Source organism: Cydia amplana, chromosome 15 (genome assembly GCF_948474715.1).
Source record: "Cydia amplana chromosome 15, ilCydAmpl1.1, whole genome shotgun sequence".
Lineage (NCBI taxonomy): Eukaryota > Metazoa > Arthropoda > Insecta > Lepidoptera > Tortricidae > Cydia > Cydia amplana.
Genome location: NC_086083.1, coordinates 13,728,972 through 13,753,015, shown reverse-complemented (window position 1 = coordinate 13,753,015; position 24,044 = coordinate 13,728,972). Strand labels below are relative to the sequence as shown.

General features: G+C 38.4%; 3 protein-coding genes across 6 annotated transcripts in view; 1 reads left to right on the top strand and 2 right to left on the bottom strand.

The window, feature by feature from the left end:
* LOC134654618 (pickpocket protein 28-like) overlaps window positions 1-366 on the bottom strand; it is a 34,079-nt gene extending 33,713 nt beyond the window's left edge. The window contains exon 1 of the mRNA XM_063510084.1: window positions 82-366. Coding sequence (XP_063366154.1) covers window positions 82-299 — 218 coding nt within the window. The 5' untranslated portion in view covers window positions 300-366. The remainder of the gene's footprint in view (window positions 1-81) is intronic.
* The window catches only part of LOC134654625 (CAPA peptides), a 193,575-nt gene that overhangs the window by 151,304 nt on the left and 18,227 nt on the right, over window positions 1-24,044 (bottom strand). The window contains exon 5 of one of the 3 annotated variants that reach the window (XM_063510097.1): window positions 23,814-23,937. In XM_063510097.1, coding sequence (XP_063366167.1) covers window positions 23,858-23,937 — 80 coding nt within the window. In that variant the 3' untranslated portion in view covers window positions 23,814-23,857. Of the gene's footprint in view, window positions 1-23,767; window positions 23,938-24,044 lie in introns of those variants that run through there. The other 2 variants (XM_063510096.1, XR_010097350.1) reach the window with 2 other exon arrangements.
* Window positions 5,547-16,802, top strand: LOC134654626 (uncharacterized). 2 transcript variants are annotated; one of them, XM_063510099.1, is made up of 6 exons: window positions 5,547-5,589; window positions 10,019-10,091; window positions 10,872-10,948; window positions 12,087-12,180; window positions 13,147-13,271; window positions 16,685-16,802. In XM_063510099.1, the coding sequence occupies exons 2-6, from the start codon at window positions 10,031-10,033 to the stop codon at window positions 16,772-16,774; spliced, it is 447 nt and encodes a 148-aa protein (XP_063366169.1). In that variant the 5' UTR covers window positions 5,547-5,589; window positions 10,019-10,030; the 3' UTR covers window positions 16,775-16,802. The 2 variants fall into 2 exon arrangements, with proteins under 2 accessions (XP_063366169.1, XP_063366168.1); XM_063510098.1 differs by lacking the exon at window positions 5,547-5,589 and having other exon boundaries at window positions 9,983-10,091.

Below are 24,044 nucleotides of genomic sequence, written 5' to 3'. Positions count from 1 at the left end.
AGCGATTGGCAAGTTGGCTACGCGCCTGGCGCGACTGATGACATGATGGCGATGACTCAAATATTGAAATTATGCACTTACTTTATTCCATGTAAAGAGCCTTGGCTAAACAACTGCTTAAACCCACTAATAACTTGTACCACCCACACTTTACCAACCGCTTTGTAGGTCCATTTATTCATCCCTTTCTTATGTACACCTAACGCCTCCGGACTTATATACTTGTAATCCTTTATGTAGAAATCTAGTAAATATTTACTGTTTAACGTTTGCTCGTTTTTGTCTGCATTTAGTGACATCTTGGTTACAACTAGTCGATGCAATGTTAGTAATTGCTACACCTTTGTTAAAAGGTCATTTGGTTTACTAGAAATTAACTAGTATTGCTGTAATCAAACAGGCGGTTTGTTCTGTTGATATTTATAAAATACTTGCGACCCGCCGGCTTCGCACGGGTTAACAAATTATACATAAACCTTCCTCTTGTATCACTCTATCTATTAAAAAAACCGCATCAAAATCCGTTGCGTAGTTTTAAAGATCTAAGCATACAGACAGACAGACAGACAGACAGACAGGGAAGCGACTTTGTTTTATACTATGTAGTGGTAGTGATAAGTTGGTACGTAGGTATATTTATTTTCAAAAGTAGTTCAGAAGCATTCGCTCATAAAGAAATGCGACGAAACAATCTGAAGATACTTTTAAAGATTCCTGCGATTTTGGAGTCTCCGATTGCATCAAAGTCAAAAGTTAGGATTACGAACTTATGAATTTAACAGTCTATATAGTGTAGCATATCTGTTTGGTGTTGATTTTTTTATTTCATTGTATGTTTGTTTTAAATTAACTTAGATTTTAAATAAGTAGGTTTAATTATTGAGGTGTCAACTGTTTCGCCTAACCCTTTTATTATACATTGAGTAACATTTTAACCGACTTTCATAAGAGGGATTGACCCAAATAAAAGTTAAACACTAATGGCGTTATTCATAAACGGCTGCTAACTTAATCAGTTGATGATCGTCGTTTGTCCCTATCTGTCGTTATGCCATAGAGAGGGAGAAACGACGATCATCAGCTGTTTAAGTTAGCAGATGTTTATGAATAAGGGGGTAAAAATTTAATGTAATCGGGTTATTACTTTTTATTTAATTACTATGCCCATAGTAACAAAATCTTGCAATATATCTAACTTTAATTTTGGCTAATACCTATTAATTGTATTTTTTTTACTTGTTTTCGCCTCTCACATTCCATGAATATTGTCAACTTATACTACCCCAGGAAACGCCGCGTGACACGCTAGTGTTAGATGTGGGAGTAATTTGCAATTGTGCTATTAGCTGAATGCACTCAGACCTATTGACGATATGTTAGGTGTCCACTGCGAAGCCATATACTCCGATCAATAACGACTATTTTCGATGAGATTTAATTATCCTTTTTACAACTGGACATATCTTTCAGCGGCTGAGAAAAGAATGTACAGTTCTTAGAACACATCGATGCAAAAATTGTCAAAATTTAACATTGTTTCATAGCGTGTAAATATAATGTGAATTAGATTGTTAAATTGTATCCTGTGAGCCAGTGACATGGATGATTCATGGAGTCTACGAGAGTGGCACATTTAATTCTGTCTTTTAATACTACTGAAAATGCTGACAATAGGTACGAATACATTCGAAACTAACAATCAAAAAGTTAATTTGGTGCAAGAATGTAGAATGGTATGATTGACATTCTGTGACTACGAGTAATACGAGTATAATGTAATTTCCAATTTATGTAGCCCGCTTGTTCTTGAAAGAACACGGGCGGAAGTAATTATTGTCGGAGTCAACTACCTTGTTTATTGGTCTAATAAGTCAAGTGGTCTCGATTGATCGCGCATTTAACAGCAATTAACGAATAACTAACTATTCGTTCTAACAATGTGGCGGCGAACGACGTTAGGTACTCATTTTATCAAGCAAACTAGCGACCCGCCCCGGCTTCGCACGGGTTAACAAAATAACATAAACCATTCTCTTGAACCACTCTATTACAAAAAACCGCATAAAAATCCGTTGCGTAGTTTTAAAGATCTAAGCATACATAGGGAAAGACACCGGGAAGCGACATTGTTTAATACAATTTATTTATACTATGTAGTGATATAGCGCCGTATACAGACATGTCACTTTGAAAATGGTTGAACAGAACCTAGCACGTGTATCATACGCAATTTTAAACAAGAAAGAAATCTTACCAAGGAAAAGAAAAATCATCCAAGTTTTATTCTTTACAAAGTACACAAATCGAAATGCAAATACAGGCAACTTGTCAACGATGAGATATCGAACTGTTTGCAAAAGTTTTGGCATACGATTGTTACTTTTGCAATTCCAGAGCAACAAAAAAATACCTACTAAAAACTATACCTACTAGCTTGACGTGACATTTTAATAGTGAAATAAGACGTATTTTTTCAAAGAAATCACTGCAAAATATAAGCATTGAGCATTATTCATGTAACATTAGTGAGTTAGAATTTTTAAATTTCCATTAAGTTCACTTGATAACTGATTAAAGTTTATAGAATTTATTTTGTTCGTAAAAATACATCGTTAACGAGGGATTATAAATCAACGTAGGCGAAACAAGGAATAGGCACCAAACTACTTTTGCTTTTGCTGTACCTAAGTATAAAACGAGCGAGCTCAGCGCCAATTACCGAACTGCTCCGCAGTTTGGCTAACTTATGTATTTATAGTACACATTTTTGAAGTGTAAACTTCTTTACCGGCGCTGTGCACTTTTTGTGATGGGGAATAAACGTTAAACTCGCGAGATCGTAAGACGTAAGACGTAAGATGTCATTGAGTTTTCACTTCTGCCGGCACTCCCGGAGTGCAACCCGTGCAAAAAAAAACATTTTTTTTTCCATGTTATTACTTATACCAATAAAACAAATACTAATGAATGTAGTAAAGTATCAAGTGTTAGTGCACCGGAATCCTGGACCGAAGCCCTACAGCCTGTATCAGGTGACAAGGAAGGATTCTATTTACGTAACAAGTTAACAACTGAGGAACTGCAACAACAATTACATATTACAATTAGTGAAAACTTCTTTAGCGGCGCTGTGCACTTTTTGTGATGGGCAAAAAATGTTAAACTCGGAACAGGTATCACGTAACCGTAAGATAAGACGGACACGTGACCTGATCGAAAAACTGTTACTTCAATGTCATTGAGTTTTTCTTTGTTGTTAAATGCCATCTAGTGAGTTTCCCTCTAACTGGTATTAATATAACTCGAGAACTAACAGTGATGTGCTTAGGGGTTCCAAGTAATGCGACGAAATAACGCTAGATGGCGCTAACCTCAATTATACATAGTGCTGCAGACATTTTGCACTAGTCATTGAGTTTTCACTTCTGCCGGTACTCCCCGAGTGCAACCCGTTGTTTTTTTTATTTAAACTTTATTGCACAAAGATATACAATTATGTACAAATGGCACTAACAATGTTTTATGGATTTTTTTAATATTCTGAAATAAAGACATTTATTTTTATTTATAACACTTCGTTGTTGTTGTGTTGCGTCTCTTCACTTTCGTTTAACATATTGAGATAAGAGATGCAACTTGTCAATTTCACAACACACTACGAAGTGAAAGCAATGCTAATTATAACTACGACTATTACTTTAGGTATTACACTTTATCACTGACAGTTGTAGACACGTTTAGTGATAGTGGACTTCAAATAACCCAATTGTCACGGTTTGCGAATGTCAAAGGTTACTGATAAGAGACAATAACCATGTGTCTTTGTACGAGTAGCTCAACCAAACATACTGAGTACACTGTAAATGAATGACTGCAGGGTACCTAGCCAACGTGCCAATCGTTCACGCTGTGGCGTAGCGTAGCGTACTCTAGATCACTCTCATATTAGTGCGACAGTGACAGTTGCGTGTCATTCGCTACGGAGCGTAAACGATTGGCAAGTTGGCCACGCGTCCAGTTGTCTCTACTTGGCCTTTTTGTAAACATTTTGAATGGTTGACTGGCAGAGAATGCCTTACGGAATTAAGTCCGCCGTTTGTCCTATCATGTATTGTGCAATAAAGCTTAGGTACATAAAAAAAATGGTGTCATAGAAATTAGATCAATTTTTATTACGCGATTTCGGCATTGTGGTTCCATAATAAAAGTTGTTCAGTATGGCCTATAAACCTACTACGCAGAGTATAGCTGGAAAAAAAAACCGGCCAAGTGCGAGTCGGACTCGCGTTCCAAGGGTTCCGTACATTACACAATTTTTAACAATGTTTTTTTAATGAAAAGTGAGTAAAAAACCCATCAAAAACTGCACATTTATAATAGGTTTTCCTGTCATCTTTAGGTAAAGAACTATTTAGTGTATTTTTTTCAAAATTTTAGACTCAGTAGTTTCAGAGATAAAGGGGGGGCGGGGGTGGTCATTTTTTGCTTATTTTCTTGAATGACTGCTAAACTATTTATTTTAAAATTATAAAAAATATACATTTTAGTTTGAAATGCTTAATTTTTTCATTTGCTCTTTCACCCCCCAAAAGTGGCCTCCATATTTAAAATCCATTTTTTACGTTACATGTATTTTTAACAATATGTTTTTTTAATGAAAAGTGAGTAAAATCGGTAGTACTATTAGTTATTCTGTGGTAAAATGTCTTTAAAAAACCCGTAGGGGTCGGATCAAAAAGTATGTACTTAAAGTCCGACTTGCGCTTGACTGCACATTTCTAATAGGTTTTCCTGTCATCTATAGGTAAAGAACTATTTAGTGTATTTTTTTTTTAATTTTAGACCCAGTAGTTTCAGAGATAAAGGGGGGAATGGTCATTTTTTGCCTATTTTCTTGAATAACTGCTAAACTATTTATCTTAAAGTTATAAATAAAATATATTTGAGATTCTCAAAATGAGCTCTTTCATTTGATATGTAACACGATATAGTTAGAAAGACTTTATTTTTTAATTTGCTCTTTTACCCCCCAAAAGTGGCCTCCATATTTAAAATTCATTTGTTTACGTTACATGTCCGTTTTGGGTCACAAACTTACATATGTGTGCCAAATTTCAACTTAATTGGTCCAGTAGTTTCGGAGAAAATAGGCTGTGACAGACGGACAGACAGACGCACGAGTGATCCTATAAGGGTTCCGTTTTTTCCTTTTGAGGTACGGAACCCTAAAAATCGTGTACCAATAGGTACCATTACATTTCTAGAATATTAATGAATAGTAGGTATCAAGAAATTAAAAAATAGCTTAATCTAAAATAGGCCCTTGAGGCATTTTTACCAAGGATGCTGGCGACATTTCATCGCTGTATCGCAATGCAGTTCTTTTCGCAATTCTTTTAGTAATACCACTGTATATATCTTGTTTGTAAATAAATGATTGGTATCAAGTATCAAGAGGGTGCGGTCGACTGAGCGATGCGTAAGTATGTACATATGTATTGTGCGAATCAACAAACGCTAGTGAATCCACGATAACTGTGTTGTGTTGTGTCGACCGGTGAACTTAGTAGTTGTTCCAATTTTATCGAAGTAAGTGTTCGAGATTAAACTTTCGTGAGACATATTTTAAACTGTTTAGTGTTTAGACGACCACGGTTTTACTCACTTGAACTTGTAGTCGCTATTGGCGACATGTTTCGGGCCCGTCGGGGGTCCTTCATCAAGTGAGTGAAACCGTTGTCCTTTGTTTTTGAGCCCCCAGCAAGCTGCGTTCTCCATACAAACGTAGTTACGCTCTCATTTTAAAACTACTAGCTATATAATATATTACTCAAACTTTGTACTTACAATAGGATAAGGTATCTAATCCTGTAATTACTTTAAGTCGCTTTAGATACCATAGTTAAAAAAATACAGCGAATTTAAGTTTTTCGTACAAAACTTGTTTTTGCTCTATTTCGTTTGTTTTATAAACTGGAGCAGTATAGACTAATTACAGAACTACCTATATACTATATACTTCATGTCATTGTATGTGCAAAGTTTCATTACAATCCAACAGGTAGTTTTAAAATGAGAACGAAACTGAAATTGGGCCGAGCTTGCCGGGGACTCTTAAATAATAATAAAACACAAGAGTATGATTACTTATTTTTGTAAAATAGACATTGAAATATTTTGTGCAAGCATAATGTGTATGAATATAAATTAGAAGTGATAATGTGCGTGTATTTATAACAATAATAACTCAAAAATAGTTGGTTCAATATTTTTAAGTCAAAAGCAATCGGATTTTACACTTATTTACATCATTCTGTATTTTGTACCTTTACCTATATACAGATTTTATTAAAATCTGGTAAGTTAAATTTGAGCCACTTCACGGTGAATAATTGACTTAAAGTTTGGTGAACATCCTTATTTCCGATGAATATACAGGATGCTTCCTGTAACAGGAGCAATAAATTAAACTAAAGGCTGTACTCCTCAAACTGACCAACATTTGTTCAGCAACTTTTAAAAATTATGAATCCTTTAGACTTCCTCTTTTTCATACAAAATAAATATTGCCTTCAATGTACGCTGACATCAGTGTGTTTGACGTTGCTTGTCACGCTTTAAACATAACAACATTTGCAATACATTGCGTCTTAGAATAAACTTTAAAGTGTAATAAAAATCTAAACATGAGTTATTTTCAAAAGTTGCTGAACAAATGTTGGTCAGTTTGAGGAGTACTGCCTACAGTTTAATTTATTGCTCCTGTTACAGGAAGCACCCTGTATATGAATTATGCTCATGCTGGTCTGATGACAAAGTTGAACGGTATCCAAAGGAACTCGTTGTAAGACTGGCATTACCTAAGGCCTGCCTCATTATTTTGCAATAATTAATAGTACATTATTGCAGAGGCCGGGAAAGGGCAATTCCTGGATGAGTTTCGATTTTGTCGGACGACGCGAAGCGGAGTCCGACAAAGAAGACGAATCCACGAATTGCTATTCCTGCCGAGGCATATATAGTGCTTTTCTCCAAACATGCGAGGAAATAAGGTAAAATAATAATTATTTAAGCATCAAGCATGACTCAAATCGAACCTTCACATCAAAAATGTCAAAAACAATTTCCATTACAATTTCCTCTAAAATTAATTTTTAAAAGTTAAGGGCACTAAGTTATTCTGCCATTCAGTACCATTCATTATTCGTTCATTCAATATAATTGTGCAATATAGTTGGTCAAACCAATTTGTCAGTCAGTAAGAACCAGGAAAACTATACCCATCCTTTTCTTTTGGGTACTAGTACTAGTGTAAGACAAAGATCGTATGATTCTCTCTGTCTATGTTTGAAATGAGAAAGTCCTTTGACAAACTATATAAACTTTATGTACACGGATGAGATCCTTAAAAAAATATAAAAATAATCTTTGATTTTATTAAGCAGTATTCGCACGATCATACATGAGCACAACGGTCTTGTAAGAACGAGACAAGTAAGGTCTTTTATCTTACTATCTCACTCTATCCTATAGCTTGAAATGATAGCTGATCGGGTCGTGTAGACGCGGCTCGCGGCTTTAATAATTGGCTGTTTGCGTTTTTTATTTTTTTAAAGTAAAAAACACTACAGTAATAAGTTATTACTGTAGTGTTTTTTTCATTCCCGTCCGCTAGAACAGGACAGCGATAGTTTGATTTTTTTAAATTAGAGTTTGACAATAACGTAGAACTTCCTGTACTATTTTTGCTACAATAAGGTGAACATTTCCGAGCATATTGGAGAAAAATAATTTTATTAGAATAGGTACAGTAACTCTTTAATTAATAATTTGGGATAAAAGGATTCTTGTAAGTAAGTAAGTACTCTAAGTCTAATCCTGTTTCTGATATTATAGGAATTCGGAGAGTACCTACTTAGTTCTTGATTTCTGATAAGACCAAACCCTTAAAAACTGGCCAAACATAAATATATAGTGACCTTAGCATTAGGGAGCAAGGGCAATCGTCTTCAGTGTCTATTAAGAGGCTTTAATGTTTAATGTGTATATTATGCTAAGTGGTCATAAATCGGACCCCTAATCTGTTTCTGGGTCATGAATCTTAGAATGATTTAATTAAAACATTACTAAATGGGTAAAGACTCATAAATATACATATCTTACATCATGTTTATTTCATAATTTATATTAATTTGGCGTATACCTAATAGATGGTTTGTATTTAAAATCCCATATTTTTGAAATACACCCAGATATAAAGTCAAATATATATTTGAAATCACAATAGAAACAGATTGATTACTTCATGCTAAGGTTGATTTTAGGGTCGGCAGAGACGGACTGCAACCCGGCTGCAATTAGTATGGAAACTGTGCGGTCTGTGTGCAGTTAGCGTGGGGTTCCCATATAAATTGCCTCCGTGCTGCAGTCCGTCTGTACCGGCCCTTAATGACGACATGAAAACCTACAGATTAATTAGAACTACTAAACTTTAGATAAGATACAGATAGTTTATTATTCAAGTATTAGGCATATTACAATGCGCTTATGAACGTCAAATAAAGCTACACCGGCTCTTACCCTACACCACTGCCTCGAGAAGATTTAAATCCCCCCTCAATTGGAGGAGGGTATCCCAATATGGGACGGGCAACAAACTCGGAGGGACACATCTTTAAAAAAAAATTACATCTATAATTAACATGCATTACGAGCAAATAAGGGAAAACAAATACAAAATACAGATTAATTAGAACTACAAAACTTTATATAAGATAAAAAATAGTTTATTATTCAAGTATTACGCATATTACAATGCGCTTATAAACGCCAAACAAAGCTACACCGGCTCTTACCCTACACCACTGCCTCGAGAAGATTTAAATCCCCCCTCAATTGGAGGAGGGTATCCCAATATGGGACCGGCAACAAACTCGGAGGGACACATCTTTAAAAAAAAAATACATCTATAATTAACATACATTACGAGCAAATAAGGGAAAAAAAATACAAAATACAGATTAATTAGAACTTCCAAACTTTATATAAGATAAAAATAGTTTATTATTCAAGTATTACGCATATTACAATGCGGTTATAAACGCCAAACAAAGCTACACCGGCTCTTACCCTACACCACTGCCTCGAGAAGATTTAAATCCCCCCTTAATTGGAGGAGGGTATCCCAATATGGGACCGGCAGCAAACTCGGCGGGACACATCTTTTCAAAACATTACATCTTAAAATTAACATGCATTACGAGTAATTAAGAAAAAAATACAATTTAAAAAAATTCCAGCCCTAGTAGCACGGTCGCATTTTTATCATTTGTCACCATGCCTGTCACGTTCTAACAAGTATGTAAGTGCGAAAGTGACGGGCATAGTGATAGTCGATAAAAATGGAACCATGCTGAGACCGCTAGTAAGCTTTAAGCAGCTTCAATCTATGTTAGCCGCAATAACGACTTTACAAAAAAATAAATGACTAAAAAAAAAAAATGAAAAACTGAAAGATGATTTTTAAATGACTTTACTAATAAATGAGTATGAGTATGAGTAACGCGGCTACTAGGAATGTAACTTTAGATCTCGGTTTTACCATTCGCGTGACATAAATGTTAAATTATACCCTTTTAAAAAGTAAATTTTGGGGTAAAAGAAATAACCTTAACCGGATTTACAAATTGACTAGAAAATGATTTAACTAAATTAAGGGTAAAGTTTTTACTTTTATTTAAGTGAGTCCTTAACTTGATAATTCTTGATGAGATGATTAGGAATATATAAAGAAAACCCAATAAATTAAAATAAATAAAATATTTAGTGTCTAGTAAGGTAAACGTACTAGTGCTCGACATGCTAATGCCCAATAGATGACACCATGCTGTCACCTCTATTGACAATGACTTAAGTTTCAAGATGACATATACTAGGACCGCGTCGAGCACCACTACATTTACCTTATAAACCTTATTTAATTTAACAGGTATTTTTACAACTTTACAATATGTTACAGATTTCGTGAAAAATGCAGTCCAAAACTTCTGCAATCGCCGTGCTCTTAGTGTTTTTATCATTAGTGTATAAATGTGAGTATTATTTCGTCTGAACAAACAACAACACAGTCCACAGATAACTTGTGAGCCATCCTATTATTAAACGGTTTACTACCGCGCGAAATATTTTTAAGTGGTTAACTACGTCTCCATTTTCAAGGACTAAGTGCTGAGATCGATTTGCAATGATTGCGTATAGATAAAAAAGAAACCGGCCAAGTGCGAGTCGGACTCGCGCACGGAGGGTTCCGCACCATCAACAAAAAATAGAGCAAAACAAGCAAAAAAACGGTCACCCATCCAAGTACTGACCCCGCCCGACGCCCGACGTTGCTTAACTTCGGTCAAAAATCACGTTTGTTGTATGGGAGCCCCACTTAAATCTTTATTTTATTCTGTTTTTAGTATTTGTTGTTATAGCGGCAACAGAAATACATCATCTGTGAAAATTTCAACTGTCTAAGCTATCACGGTTCGTGAGATACAGCCTGGTGACAGACGGACGGACGGACGGACGGACGGACGGACGGACGGACGGACGGACGGACAGCGGAGTCTTAGTAATAGGGTCCCGTTTTTACCCTTTAGCCCAACCCTAAAAAATGAGTTAAACCGTAAAATTAATTATAAAATTTAGCTTAGTCTTCGAAACCGTTCAAAATTGTTAAAGCCGTTTACACGGAGCTACTTCATTTGAGGGTCCTACCTTCAACGGTTATAAGCAGAAATTATGTGTCAGTATTATATATAAAATCCCTTTAAGGGATTTCTTCCAGTTAACCTTTAATAATGAAGTTAATAAATATATTTCAGCGTCCGCAATCCAATGTTACTACTGCAACAGCGCCAACAACAGCGCTTGTCTCGACCCTAACGAGATCGAAGAAGAGGTATGTACTAGAGTAGTTAATATTGTATTACGCAGCGTACTACGTAGGCGAACAACACGCGAACGCGAAGCGAAGCGATGCAGCGCGGGGTGAATTAATCCTTTGATGCCTATAGAAGTGTCCTACGTGGGCGGTGTCGTTGCGAACGCGAACGCCGTGGGCCCGCCGCGCCGCGCCGCGCCTCTTCGCGTTCGTAAGACAGCGTTATTGTCCACAGAAGTGTCATTTTTAGAGTTCCGTACCTTAAAAGGAAAAAAACGGAACCCTTATAGGATCACTCCTGCGTCTGCCTGTCTGCCTGTCCGACCATTCCCCCTCCCCCTTTATCTCCGAAAGGTATCCCAGTAGGGGTCTAAAATTTAAAAAAAAAATACACAAAATAGATGACAGGAAAACCTATTAGAAATGTGTAGTCAAGGGTAAGTCGGACTTAATTACTTCGTTTTTGATCCGACCCCTAGGGGTTTTTAAAGACATTTCATTCACGTTCCACATAAAAAAATACAATATTAAAAATTGGGTAATGTACGGAATGTTTGCAGTCGAAACCTCGGGACCGTGGTGCCCAGGGACCCATAAACTAGCTCGGCAGCTGTCAAAAAAAATCTTCGAGGTCACCGGGGACCGTAGGGCTGGCTCGTTCCTCGCCCAACGGATCGGCATAGCCATCCGAAGGGGGAACGCAGCCAGCCTTGTGGGAACCCTTCCACAGAGATCGGACCTGGGTGATCTAGCCTAATAGCATCTATACATATTGGGCTAGGTTAAAATTATAGCCAAGGAAGTTAGAATCTTGTTGTGTTTTCAATTAGGTTGAATTTCATTTGTTCGAAAATTTTACGAGACAAATGAATTGCTATACCTACCTACTGTGTTTTTAATTAAGGTTGACATTCCATCGAAACTGAGTGTACATCCTAATGTACATTGGGCAGCACGAGGTTAAGTTTTAATATTTTTTTAGGTATTAGTTTTAGTTCTGTAGCTAGTTTTAATTTTAGGTTACTTTTATTATAACTTTGTTATTAATTTAAAAAATATATCACGTGTAAAAAATATTGGGTAATGTACGGAACCCTTGGAACGCGAGTCCGACTCGCACTTGACCTGTATTTTATTTTAAAATGTCTTTCACCAGATACGCGGGCGCATCATACCGGTTGTGGACTGCGCAGCGGCCATCCCGCAGCCCATCTCAGTCCAATTCTTTTGCCGGAAGATTGTGCAGACCAGTGAGTTAGATAAAGATAAAATAAAAAATATAAAAGATAGTTTATTCAAGTAGGCATAATTACAATGCGCTTATGAACGTCAAATAAAGTTACACCGGCTCCAACCCTACACCTCTGCCCCGAGAAGATTTAAATCCCCCCTCAATTGGAGTTACTAGAGAGTTATACATTTTAAAATTGTAGTGTAAGCGCTACTTACACTATCCCACTAACCCGAGGTTAAGCAGTTAAACTCAGTGTCAAATTGTACTGGTAACCATGGCAACTCCAGGTTTAACTGGTTAACCCCGGGCTAGTGAATAGTGAATGTGGCCCTAAGAAATAAATCGTGCCCCAGGTTTGCTATCTAAAGTATGTACGGCAAAGCAATATTATGATGACATCGAGCTGATCTGATGATTAAGTATAGAATAGCAGATGCCACCGGTGATCGTAGAGCTGCCAGCTTCCTCGCATAAAGAACAAGTATTATTATTATTCCTCGCGATACAGCAAGGAAATGCTGCCAGCATCTACGGCACCATGCCGCAGGGGAATAGTTTTTAGTTATTTATTTTTAGATTTAGTTTTTAAGTTTTATAGGTTAGTTATTTAATTATATTATAGAATAGAATAGAATAGAAAATGCTTTATTCAAAAACATCGATGTCATCGATGTCATCGTCATCATATTTTATTTATAGGTATGTATATTAAGTTGGTATGCAATAAAATATAGATTGTAGACCGAAAATGACTTTAGGAACTACCTATAGTTGATAAAACAAAGCGACCTCATTGAGTTCAGTTTGATTTATTCACAAAAAAATTTTTTCGGCGGCCTTACTAGGCTATTGACTATGGCGACTGAAAACTAAATTAAGGATTCCCAAACGATATATGTTTTCAGTTAATAAATAAAGTTATATATATTTATTACATAAACAAATAAATATACCAATATGTACCTACATGTTTCCGTTTCAGTTTACCACACGCGACGCGAGAATGATGTGCGTATAACTCGTGGTTGCGGTTGGTTGCCGTCTGAAAAGCCGTGCTACCGCGCGGACAACAGTGACCATCTGGAGACTGTGTGCCAATGCTTCACTGTAAGTACAGACTGACAGACCATATGTAGGTACGTGTTCTGTGGGTAGACTGGGTAGGATGCCTCTTAAAAGGCGTGCTACCGCGCGGACAACAGTGACCATCTGGAAACTGTGTGCCAATGCTTCACTGTAAGTACAGACTGACAGACCGTATATACGTGTTCTGTGGGTAGACTGGGTAGGATGCTTCTTAAAAGGCGTGCTACTGCGCGGACAACAGTGCTCATCTGAAGACTGTGTGCCAATGCTTCAGTGTAAGTACAGACTGACAGACCGTATGTAAGTGTTCTGTGGGTAGACTGGGTAGGATGCCTCTTAAAAGGCGTGCTACCGCGCGGACAACAGTGACCATCTGGAAACTGTGTGCCAATGCTTCACTGTAAGTACAGACTGACAGACCGTATATACGTGTTCTGTGGGTAGACTGGGTAGGATGCTTCTTAAAAGGCGTGCTACTGCGCGGACAACAGTGCTCATCTGAAGACTGTGTGCCAATGCTTCAGTGTAAGTACAGACTGACAGACCGTATGTAAGTGTTCTGTGGGTAGACTGGGTAGGATGCCTCTTAAAAGGCGTGCTACCGCGCGGACAACAGTGACCATCTGGAAACTGTGTGCCAATGCTTCACTGTAAGTACAGACTGACAGACCGTATATACGTGTTCTGTGGGTAGACTGGGTAGGATGCTTCTTAAAAGGCGTGCTACTGCGCGGACAACAGTGCTCATCTGAAGACTGTGTGCCAATGCTTCAGTGTAAGTACAGACTGACAGACCGTATGTAAGTGTTCTGTGGGTAGACTGGGTAGGATGCTTCTTAAAAGGCGTGCTACTGCGCGGACAACAGTGACCATCTGGAAACTGTGTGCCAATGCTTCACTGTAAGTACAGACTGACAGACCATATGTACGTGTTCTGTGGCTAAACTGGGTAGGATGCCTCTTAAAAGGCGTGCTACCGCGCGGACAACAGTGACCATCTGGAGACTGTGTGCCAATGCTTCACTGTAAGTACAGACTGACAGACCATATGTACGTGTTCTGTGGGTAGACTGGGTAGGATCCCTCTTAAAAGGCGTGCTACCGCGCGGATAACAGTGACCATCTGGAGACTGTGTGCCAATGCTTCACTGTAAGTAGGTACAGACTGACAGACCATATGTACGTGTTCTGTGGGTAGACTGGGTAGGATGCCTCTTAAAAGGCGTGCTACCGCGCGGATAACAGTGACCATCTGGAGACTGTGTGCCAATGCTTCACTGTAAGTACAGACTGACAGACCATATGTACGTGTTCTGTGGGTAGACTGGGTAGGATCCCAGTTAAAAGGCGTGCTACCGCGCGGATAACAGTGACCATCTGGAGACTGTGTGCCAATGCTTCACTGTAAGTAGGTACAGACTGACAGACCATATGTACGTGTTCTGTGGGTAGACTGGGTAGGATGCTTCTTAAAAGGCATGTGTCTTAAAATCATAGATATTCGCTTAGGTTCGTATAAACCTCGTACTATACCTTGCTATTTGCGGCCTATTTCATTCCATTGCAAACAGCGTATAAACAAATAATGGCGCGCACGAACTATTATTCGACGGTAAACGCACGAGACGCCACGAGCAGGTACTTCATTTAGATTCCATCATTCTAGTCCAAATAACCACGTGAATGATTGAAAATCGCGCGATTATTTTAAATTCGGCGCAAGTACCTGTGTCGCATAGTCCGGACACCGTTATTCATAAGTATATGTCAAATCAAACAGTTTAAATAATAGCCGTTTGTCCTTATCTGTTATTTTTATATTCGTATTTATTAGAAAGCGACAACATTTAAAGAAATGACGCTTACCACGAGGAATTTCGTACATTGATCCACCAGTCCCGCCTGTCCCTATCTCTGTCGCACGCGCATAAGCACTTATATTGCTGTTCCGTCGACGATGCCGGCGGTCAATGCTATACTGTGGGAGCGGAACAGCATACATGCGCGTGCGATAAAGATAAACAATGGCGTGTCAATGCAGGATTTTTTCCATGCTTAAGCTTTGGATTCCTCCGAAAACGGTGCCGTCATATGACGGCCGTCATATAGCGGCAGCAAAAGACGGCCGTCTTTACGGTGGCGACATGTGGAAAGTACCACGGCGTCTAACACACCGTCATCCACCAAGGTCAAAGCGGCAAATTTGAAAAATGTAGGCGCGATGGGATAACGTCCCATAGAAAATTTGAATTTCGCGCCTTTTCCTACTGACAAGATTTGCTTGATCATCTATAATTCACTTGGAGGATGAAATATCATCAGACAAGGAAAATAATCGTAGTACGGAATCATTTATTCAAATCTCGTGTCATTTATTCCAAAATGGCGTCACCGCTATCTAATAAAACGTTCACGAAACTATCGACAAGGTCATGACGGCCGTCATCTTACGTTACGTTGACAATCAACGTAACGTAACGCCGTCTAGGAAACCGCGCCATCTTGTTTACATAGACAACGTTCTAGTGACGTCAGTCAACGCTATATAGCGGCCGTAATATGACGGCACCGTTTTCGGAGGAATCCAAAGCTTTAGCGTCGTTATTTAACGATTGTCATCTTAGCTAGGTCACAGAATAAATAATAGTACTAGGTACAGTAGCCACCAGATATATCGGAGCGGCCAAGGTGTTCACAATATCTGAACCAGGGATGTTGCGGATGCCGATTTTTTGACATCCGCGGATGCGAATCCGGATGCGGATTTTTAAAGGCTCACATCCGCGGATGCGGATGTCAAGATAGATACATAAAAAACGTCAAATATTACATTTTAGTAACTTTTATTTCAAAAAACCGGCCAAGTGCGAGTCGGACTCGCGTTCCAAGGGTTCCGTATATTAAGTCCCACTCACGCTTGACTGCTCATTTCTAATAGGTTTTTTTGGCTAATGTACCGACCTGTTCCACATCCGCATCAGCATTAAACTCTGCATCGATTTTATGCGGATGCGGATGCAGATGCGGGTGTTGAAAATAATGCGGAAGTTCCGAGGTTGCGGATGCGGATGCGGATATTCGCAACATCCCTGAATCTGAACAAGCACTCTAATGCATTTCATGCATCAATTGACAATAGAGGCGTGCTCAGATATTTGTGAGCACCTTGGCCGCTCCGATATATCTGATGGCGACTGTACCTACAGAAGATTCATTCTCTAACAAAACGCTTCTATTGCGTCAGATATGACCGCTAAGTGGCGCAAGCGCGAGCGCGTCCGTTCCGTAGCGGTGCGCGGCAACTAATATCATGTGGCTAGACACCAAAATTGGTGTGCGCCGCATGTACTTGTAGGTATTTAGAGCGACGCGACGAAATCGCGGAGTGAGCCATGCCTGGCTTCCAGTTTTTAAATATTTACATTTTGTTTCAGGACCACTGCAACAGCGGTGACCACGTCAGCCCTGACACCGCAGTAGCTCTCTTTCTGTTACTCTCTTTTGTCCTATACTTCTACCGTTAGATGATTTCTAATAAACGTTCTTTCACTTCGGATTTGTAATTATATTTAGGGTTCCGTACCTCAAAAGAACCTCAAGAGTACCTCGCGTCTGTCCGACTACTACTGGGTCTAAATTTTTTACAAAAATACACAAAATAGTTCTTTACCTATAGATGACAAGAAAACCTATTAGAAATGTGCAGTCAAGCGTGACTTGGGCTTAATCTACGGAACCCTTGGAACGCGAGTTCGACTCGCACTTGGCCGGTGTTTTTGTAGTATAGTGGTAATATTTCGATACGAGAATATACATATTAATTTTTTGAAAATCCTAGTAAATGACTGAACAAAGAGAAGGGTCTCCTATACAGCTTGGGCAAAAATGTGTCGCCGCTGTCTCTTAAAGTCGCCTTTTTCTACTGATAAGGTTGCTGTGGCCTTAACGTCTATTGCAGACGATTTACTTATGGTGTAAGACATTACACCGCCTGGGACAGAATTAAGGAAACGCAGGGATGGGGATCCTGGCAGGATCGCCATGTGGTGTGGGACGTAAAGACAAACATTATCTCTGGAGTATAGGTTTATTCTGATCTATGATACTTATGCTAGGGTATACAGGGTGGATTTTCTTTTTGGGTCAGTGAGGGCAGCTACCAGATCCCGTGCTGCTACGAGAAAACGGTCTAAGAAGACCTTCCCTCGATTTCAAATTAATGAAGATTGGCTTTTACAGATTTTGGAAAAAACATACAGGGTGCGAGAAAAAGGTCATTTTTGACAAACTTTTTTTTTGATGCCAATCGATCCCATTCCTATTAAGGATCAAAAGCTTGTATGGAACCAAAAAAAAATTTCCGGCTAGAAAAGCCACAAATCGAGGAAAACTTTTCCCATACAATTTGTATGAAAATGAAAACTTTTATTTTTCACATGCTATTTTTGTATGCCAATCGATTCCATTCCTATCCAGTATCAATAGTTTCTTTGGGGTCAACTTACGGTAATGTACTAAAAAGCCACAAATTAAAGAAAACTTTTTCCATACATTTACTATGGAGAACATGTGAAATTTAATTCACATTTTTCTATCTGGCCAATCAGTCCTGTTACATTTAAGGACCATAATACTGTATGAAGACATTGCTGTAGGACTGATGGGGGAGATAGAAAATTGAGAATAACATTTCACATTTTCCCCATAGTAAATGTATGGAAAAAGTTTTTATTAATTTGTGGCTTTTTAGTACATTACCGTAAGTTGACCCCTAGGAAACTATTGATACTGGATAGGAATGGAATCGATTGGCATACAAAAACAGCATGTGAAAAATAAAAGTTTTCATTTTCATACAAATTGTATGGGAAAAGTTTTCCTCGATTAGTGGCTTTTCTAGCCGGAAATTTTTTTTTGGTTCCATACAAGCTTTTGATCCTTAATAGGAATGGGATCGATTGGCATCAAAAAAAAAGGTTTGTCAAAAATGACCTTTTTCTCGCACCCTGTATGTTTTTTCCAAAATCTGTAAAAGCCAATCTTCATTAATTTGAAATCGCGGTAAGGTCTTATTAGACCGTTTTCTCGTAGCAGCACGGGATCTGGTAGCTGCCCTCACTGACCCAAAAAGAAAATCCACCCTGTATATATAGGGTACATGTGAGAGAGTGTGCGTGCACACTACACCCAGCACGTGCAGTACCCTCTCGGCTTCACTGTCTTATCCCACAGGAAAGGCAAGCCAATGCGTGTGGAGACAGGTCAGCTGCAGAAATCTGCCGCTTATTTCAGGTTGGACCCTACTTGCGCCTTACCGAAATTCCATTCCGGGTATTCCAGACTATATAGGTAATATATAATATCGGGCTTGCATAATCACTATTAAACAGATGCAGAAGCCCTGGCGGCGGCGCGGGCTCACGCCGTGTTTGAACGCCCTTTATTTAGGTTAAGCTGCATGTGGGGCTCCACTGGCAGCGCGGGTCCGTGGAGCAACGCTTTTTGAGAATAATATTATGAGTTTTTTTAAATTACTAACCAGCGACCAGCCCCTGCTTCGCACGGGTAAACAAATTATACTTAAACCTTCCTCTTGAATCACTCTGATCTATTAAAAAAACCGCATCAAAATCCGTTGCGTAGTTTTAAAGATCTAGACATACATAGGGATAGACAGAGAGCGGGAAGCGACTTTGTTTTATACTATGTAGTGAAGCTTACGCCTCCTGGCAAAAGTATATTTTATACTTAAAATTAATATTTGAAATATAGGTATTTGTCATCAATGATTTGTGTCCAATGTCCTATCTGAAACTTCTGAAGACGAAACCAACAACAACCTATACGGTAACCTTTACTATGCAAAATGAAAAACTTAGTTTTTGGTACACTAACAATATTATACCAAAACTTTTAGAATTACACTGCAGCACTGATTTAAACTTTCATGATTTTTTACACATTATTAAATTGTACAACGGGACTTAATCGCGTATTTAAGTCTTAAGATTTACCTTCGACGTTTCGAGGACGGCGTTGTCCCCGTGGCCCGTGGTCCCGGAGAAGACTGGCTAAAGTTGACATCAACATCTTCTAGCCGCGCGAGTTTTTCGAACTACCCACTTTTAGAATTAGTTACCTACGTAAGAATCATGAATACCTACGCGTACTTATTTACAAAGGACCACACAATGTTTTCAGAAGAATGAAGCTTCTAATTAGCGTCAGTTATATAGCTTCGGGGGATGTCATACATATAAGTAAAGTAGTAGTGACTTAACTTCAGCGGCGCTACCATGGTCGCATTTTTATCACTTGTAAGAGTCTGAACGTCACAGCTGAGTAAGAACGAAACGCATGGAATTTTTATGGGGTCATATTCATAACCGCCACCAGTGGGTCCCCAGGCCACTGCGTTGGTCCCACGCTTCAGTTTAAACAGCGTTATTTGCCGATGGCGCTGCAAATCGTTTGTTTATGGACCCAGGCTTATTTATATGCACACACGGACCTTTATGTATCGTGTAAAATTTATAGTTACACGTGCCGATATATTGGATGGAAGGCGTATTCGGTTTTGCCAATTGAATTTCAATTATATTTTTAATACAGCGTACTTCAAGAGTGCAGCACGTGGATAATATGTTACTCTTCGATGGCCGCAAAAATTATATGACAAAACGTGGCAATTGAAGGAATCGGCGGCGATCAACACCGCCTGTATTAATGTCGCCTCGAAATATCACCTTAAGGCCCTTAAGTTAGCCTCCTAAGGCTCAGCCATACAAGGAAGAAATCCTGTCATTAAAATTTTTATGTGTAGAAACGGAGTTGATTTTGTTTTAATTGTTTGAAAATTGAATGGAACAAAACCAATGCAATTCTGTTCCAATTGGTAGGAATGTGAGCCTTAGGAGGTTAAAGTTAAAACACATTATGACTGGTCGAAACGCCGCAATAAAGCCGGGCTACCGCGAAAACCGAATTTCGCAAATTGCGGGCTTTTTTCTCTGTCACTCTAATTACGCCTTAGTTGGAGTAAAAGAGAAATATCCCCGCAATTTGCGAAATTTGGTTTTCGCGGTAGCCCCTCTGTTTATAAAGTTCCGATATAAGACCGCTCTTATCGGCCCCTAAGTACCGGACCGGCCTAATAATGAAAGGCCGAATGTACTCCAAGTTAAATTTCCCTGCGATCGCTGCAGGCGCGCTTATCCAAGATCATTCAATTCATTTATCTAAGCCACGTGGGTGAATCAAATTGCAACGGACTATTATTACAAGACCCTTTTTTTACTGCTGTAAATTAATTTAAAACAACGTCTTGAAAATAAAATTTACTTAGAAAAGTTAAAGATGGTTTATTAAAAGGTTAGCCGAGAAATTCATATTCCACAGTTACTTGGCGATTTTTTTTGTCAACCAAACCGAGTTGGTGGTAACTACTGGGAATTATTTTTCCCAGTAGGTCCCCAGTAACCACTAATAAGTCAGATATTAACGTTCAGTGTGTCCAGCCATGTCAGTTCAGTGTGGTCAATACCACTCGATTCCAAATTTCTATCACTCGTATTTCAAAAACCGGCCAAGTGCGAGTCGGACTCGCGCACGGAGGGTTCCGCACCATCAACAAAAAATAGAGCAAAAAATTCGTGTTTGTTGTGTTTGTTGCCCTTAAATATTTATTTTATTTTATTTTTAGTATTTGTTATTATAGCGGCAACAGAGATACATCATTTGTGAAAATTTCAACTGTCTAGCTATCGCGGTTCATGAGATACAGCCTGGTGACAGACGGACGGACGGACGGACAGCGAAGTCTTAGTAATAGGGTCCCGTTTTTTATCCTTTGGGTACGAAACCCTAAAAATTAGCATTTCGCCATTTTCCACCGATTTTCGAGTGACGAAATCGAGCGATCGAAATTCAAAAGTCGGCCCCCTGAACTGTAACTTAAAAAACTGATGACAAAGTTGAATTTTATCTACAAAAGCGGCAAAGTACTGCCAAAACATGCCAATTTTGAGTTGCTTTCTCATGTTGGCCGGTAGAATTGATTTTCAATTTATTTATTTTATAGACAACAATGGCCCATGATGGTTAGTAACAATTAAAAAAAGCGATTTAAAACAAAAACAGACGGCAAACACCCTGGTAGCGGTTATGACACACTGAAAATGCAAAACGTTCATTTGAATTAAATTTGTGTCGTATATGTATTCCTCGCATCGCATGGTGTGGTGCAAATAACAATTGTTTCTGACATATTTTAAATGTATACATTTTTTTAATCTTTTACCCGCCGTAGACAAGACATACAAAATCGGGCTCATTTCGCCGCTGTCTGATAAATAAGACAAAACTTCGTGTAACATCGTACCCCCCGGCGACACGAGCACGCTCGATGACGTATTCTATGGCGGTTAAAAGTCTTGCTCTCAATAGTCGAGAAATACCTTTTTTAAAATTTACAACTACATATTTAAAAGAAGCCTTTATCAATGAGACATGTCGGCTCCGTTGTCCTCTACATCACAGAGTTTCAATAAGTGTTACTAGACTAGATAAAACATATCAAAAAAACTGTACTCAAATTTCGCAGTTTTGACGCCCCCGTCCGCCAATATCGAGTGAAAACCCCCAATATCAGTTACTGCATAACCCTTAGCTTCAAATAGTTGCGCCCTCTTGTCTCGAGTCTAAACACAGTCCATTAGGAAGTGATGTGCATCCTCGACAGAGTCGCAAATATCGCAGTTGGGCGACTCGGAATACCTGTTTCATAATTTGCCCACTGCTGGGCATATGCCTCTTTTCAGCTTATATAAGAAAATTGGGCTACACGCTCCTCGCTTTATCATGTGGGGACTAAATTACATTAATTATGTTTTTTTATCTGTTGAATATCACTACATAGTATAAAACAAAGTCGCTTTCCGCTGTCTGTCTGTATGTCTGTATGCTTAGATCTTTAAAACTACGCAACGGATTTTGATGCGGTTTTTTTTAAAGATAGAGTGATTCAAGAGGATTTCTTAACCCGTGCGAAGCCGGGGCGGGTCGCTAGTACTATATACAGGGTGCTTCCTGTAACAGGAGCAATAAATTAAACTGTAGGCTGTACTCCTCAAACTGACCAACATTTGTTCAGCAACTTGCCTTCAATGTACGCTGACATCAGTGTGTTTGACGTTGCTTGTCACGCTTTAAACATAATAAAATTTGCAATACATTGTGTCTAAGAATAAACTTTAAAGTGTAATAAAATTCAAAACATGAGTTATTTTCAAAAGTTGCTGAACAAATGTTGGTCAGTTTGAGGAGTACAGCCTACAGTTTAATTTATTGCTCCTGTTACAGGAAGCACTCTGTATATTACTGCTTCTCCTGTGTTTCATACATTTTGTAACAGAAAAGGTAAGGGACTAAAAATAAAACAAATATTTGCGCGTATCAGCGTCACTTTTATTGTTTCAATAAACTGGCGCATATAAACAATTACTATTTATAATTTATTTAAATATGAACAACAAATTTACGAAAGTAGCCCCATGGATTACACAAATAAATCCATCCAGCCTTGGGACCCCCCTCGCAAAACTTATTCCTAGTTAGGATTAGGTTTATATTAATTATATAATAGCGAATATACACATAAGTCACAATAACTTTGACGGTAACGTTTCATTTCGTATACGTAAATAATTTAAGATAACATAAGGAATTATACAGGGTGTGTAGGAAACGGGCACCATGGTATGATAACGGACCAAACAAACTTGCTAACAGTGCATCTCGCTCGCACCAGCATATCACGAGCGAGATGGCCTGCGAGCGAAGATACGCTATTGCCAGCGCCAGCCACTACACGGTAAATTCACGGTAATTGTTCTTGTATTGTCATAAACCATTGTGAATCGTTTGAAGTTTTTTTAGCCCTGTGTGGTCCTTAATAATGGTTTCTTTCTTTCCCGTGGATTTTAATAAGGTAGAGAGTGGCAGCTATTATCCAATCATTTTCAACATATCAATGCTTATTTAAAATATTTAATGAAAAGGTCAAATTTGCAGTACCACTACCGTAGAATGTGTATAATATATGATGTATAATATTATAAAACATAAAGTCAACGTAAGAGACGTAGGTAATAGGACAAGTCGGACAATACATTTAAAGATCAAATAGCATCTATACCTTTCATAAAATTACCCTTTCTTTTCTCTTGTTTAGTGTTAACAACCTCCAAGAGCCGTGCGACTTAATCAAAAAATATAACGACATATTTCTTCATGCAAGATCCCATATCATATTTTTTAGTAATCAATTGCCATATAATCAAATAGAAAATTGACAGTATGTTTATCAAAATGGCAACGGGGATGTAATTAGAAATCTCATATTCCAACTTTATCATAATTGACTGCTCTATGAACAAGTACTTTTTTTCAAAAACACTTCACCCAGAAAGATTCTAGAATTGTTTTCTAAAATTTGTCAAATGCATGGTTAGGGACATTACCAGCCACCCTGTATACGTAACCGTTGGCACCGATGTGTCAGGGGTGTAACTGTCTTAAACTAAAAGATTGCTTCAGTCGGTGGGAACTTATTGGTTAGTGTGTCTCTTCTTTCTCTCGAGTTCGGGGTCGATGTGTTCTGGCTCGCTGTGTTCGTTCGCCTGGTAGTCTGTGCAAACAAATATAACGAGTTTAGTTATATATTTTCAATCGGATCGATTATTTAAAGATTACCTATGCCATAATTTTTTCTTAAAAATGTTAGTAACATATTCT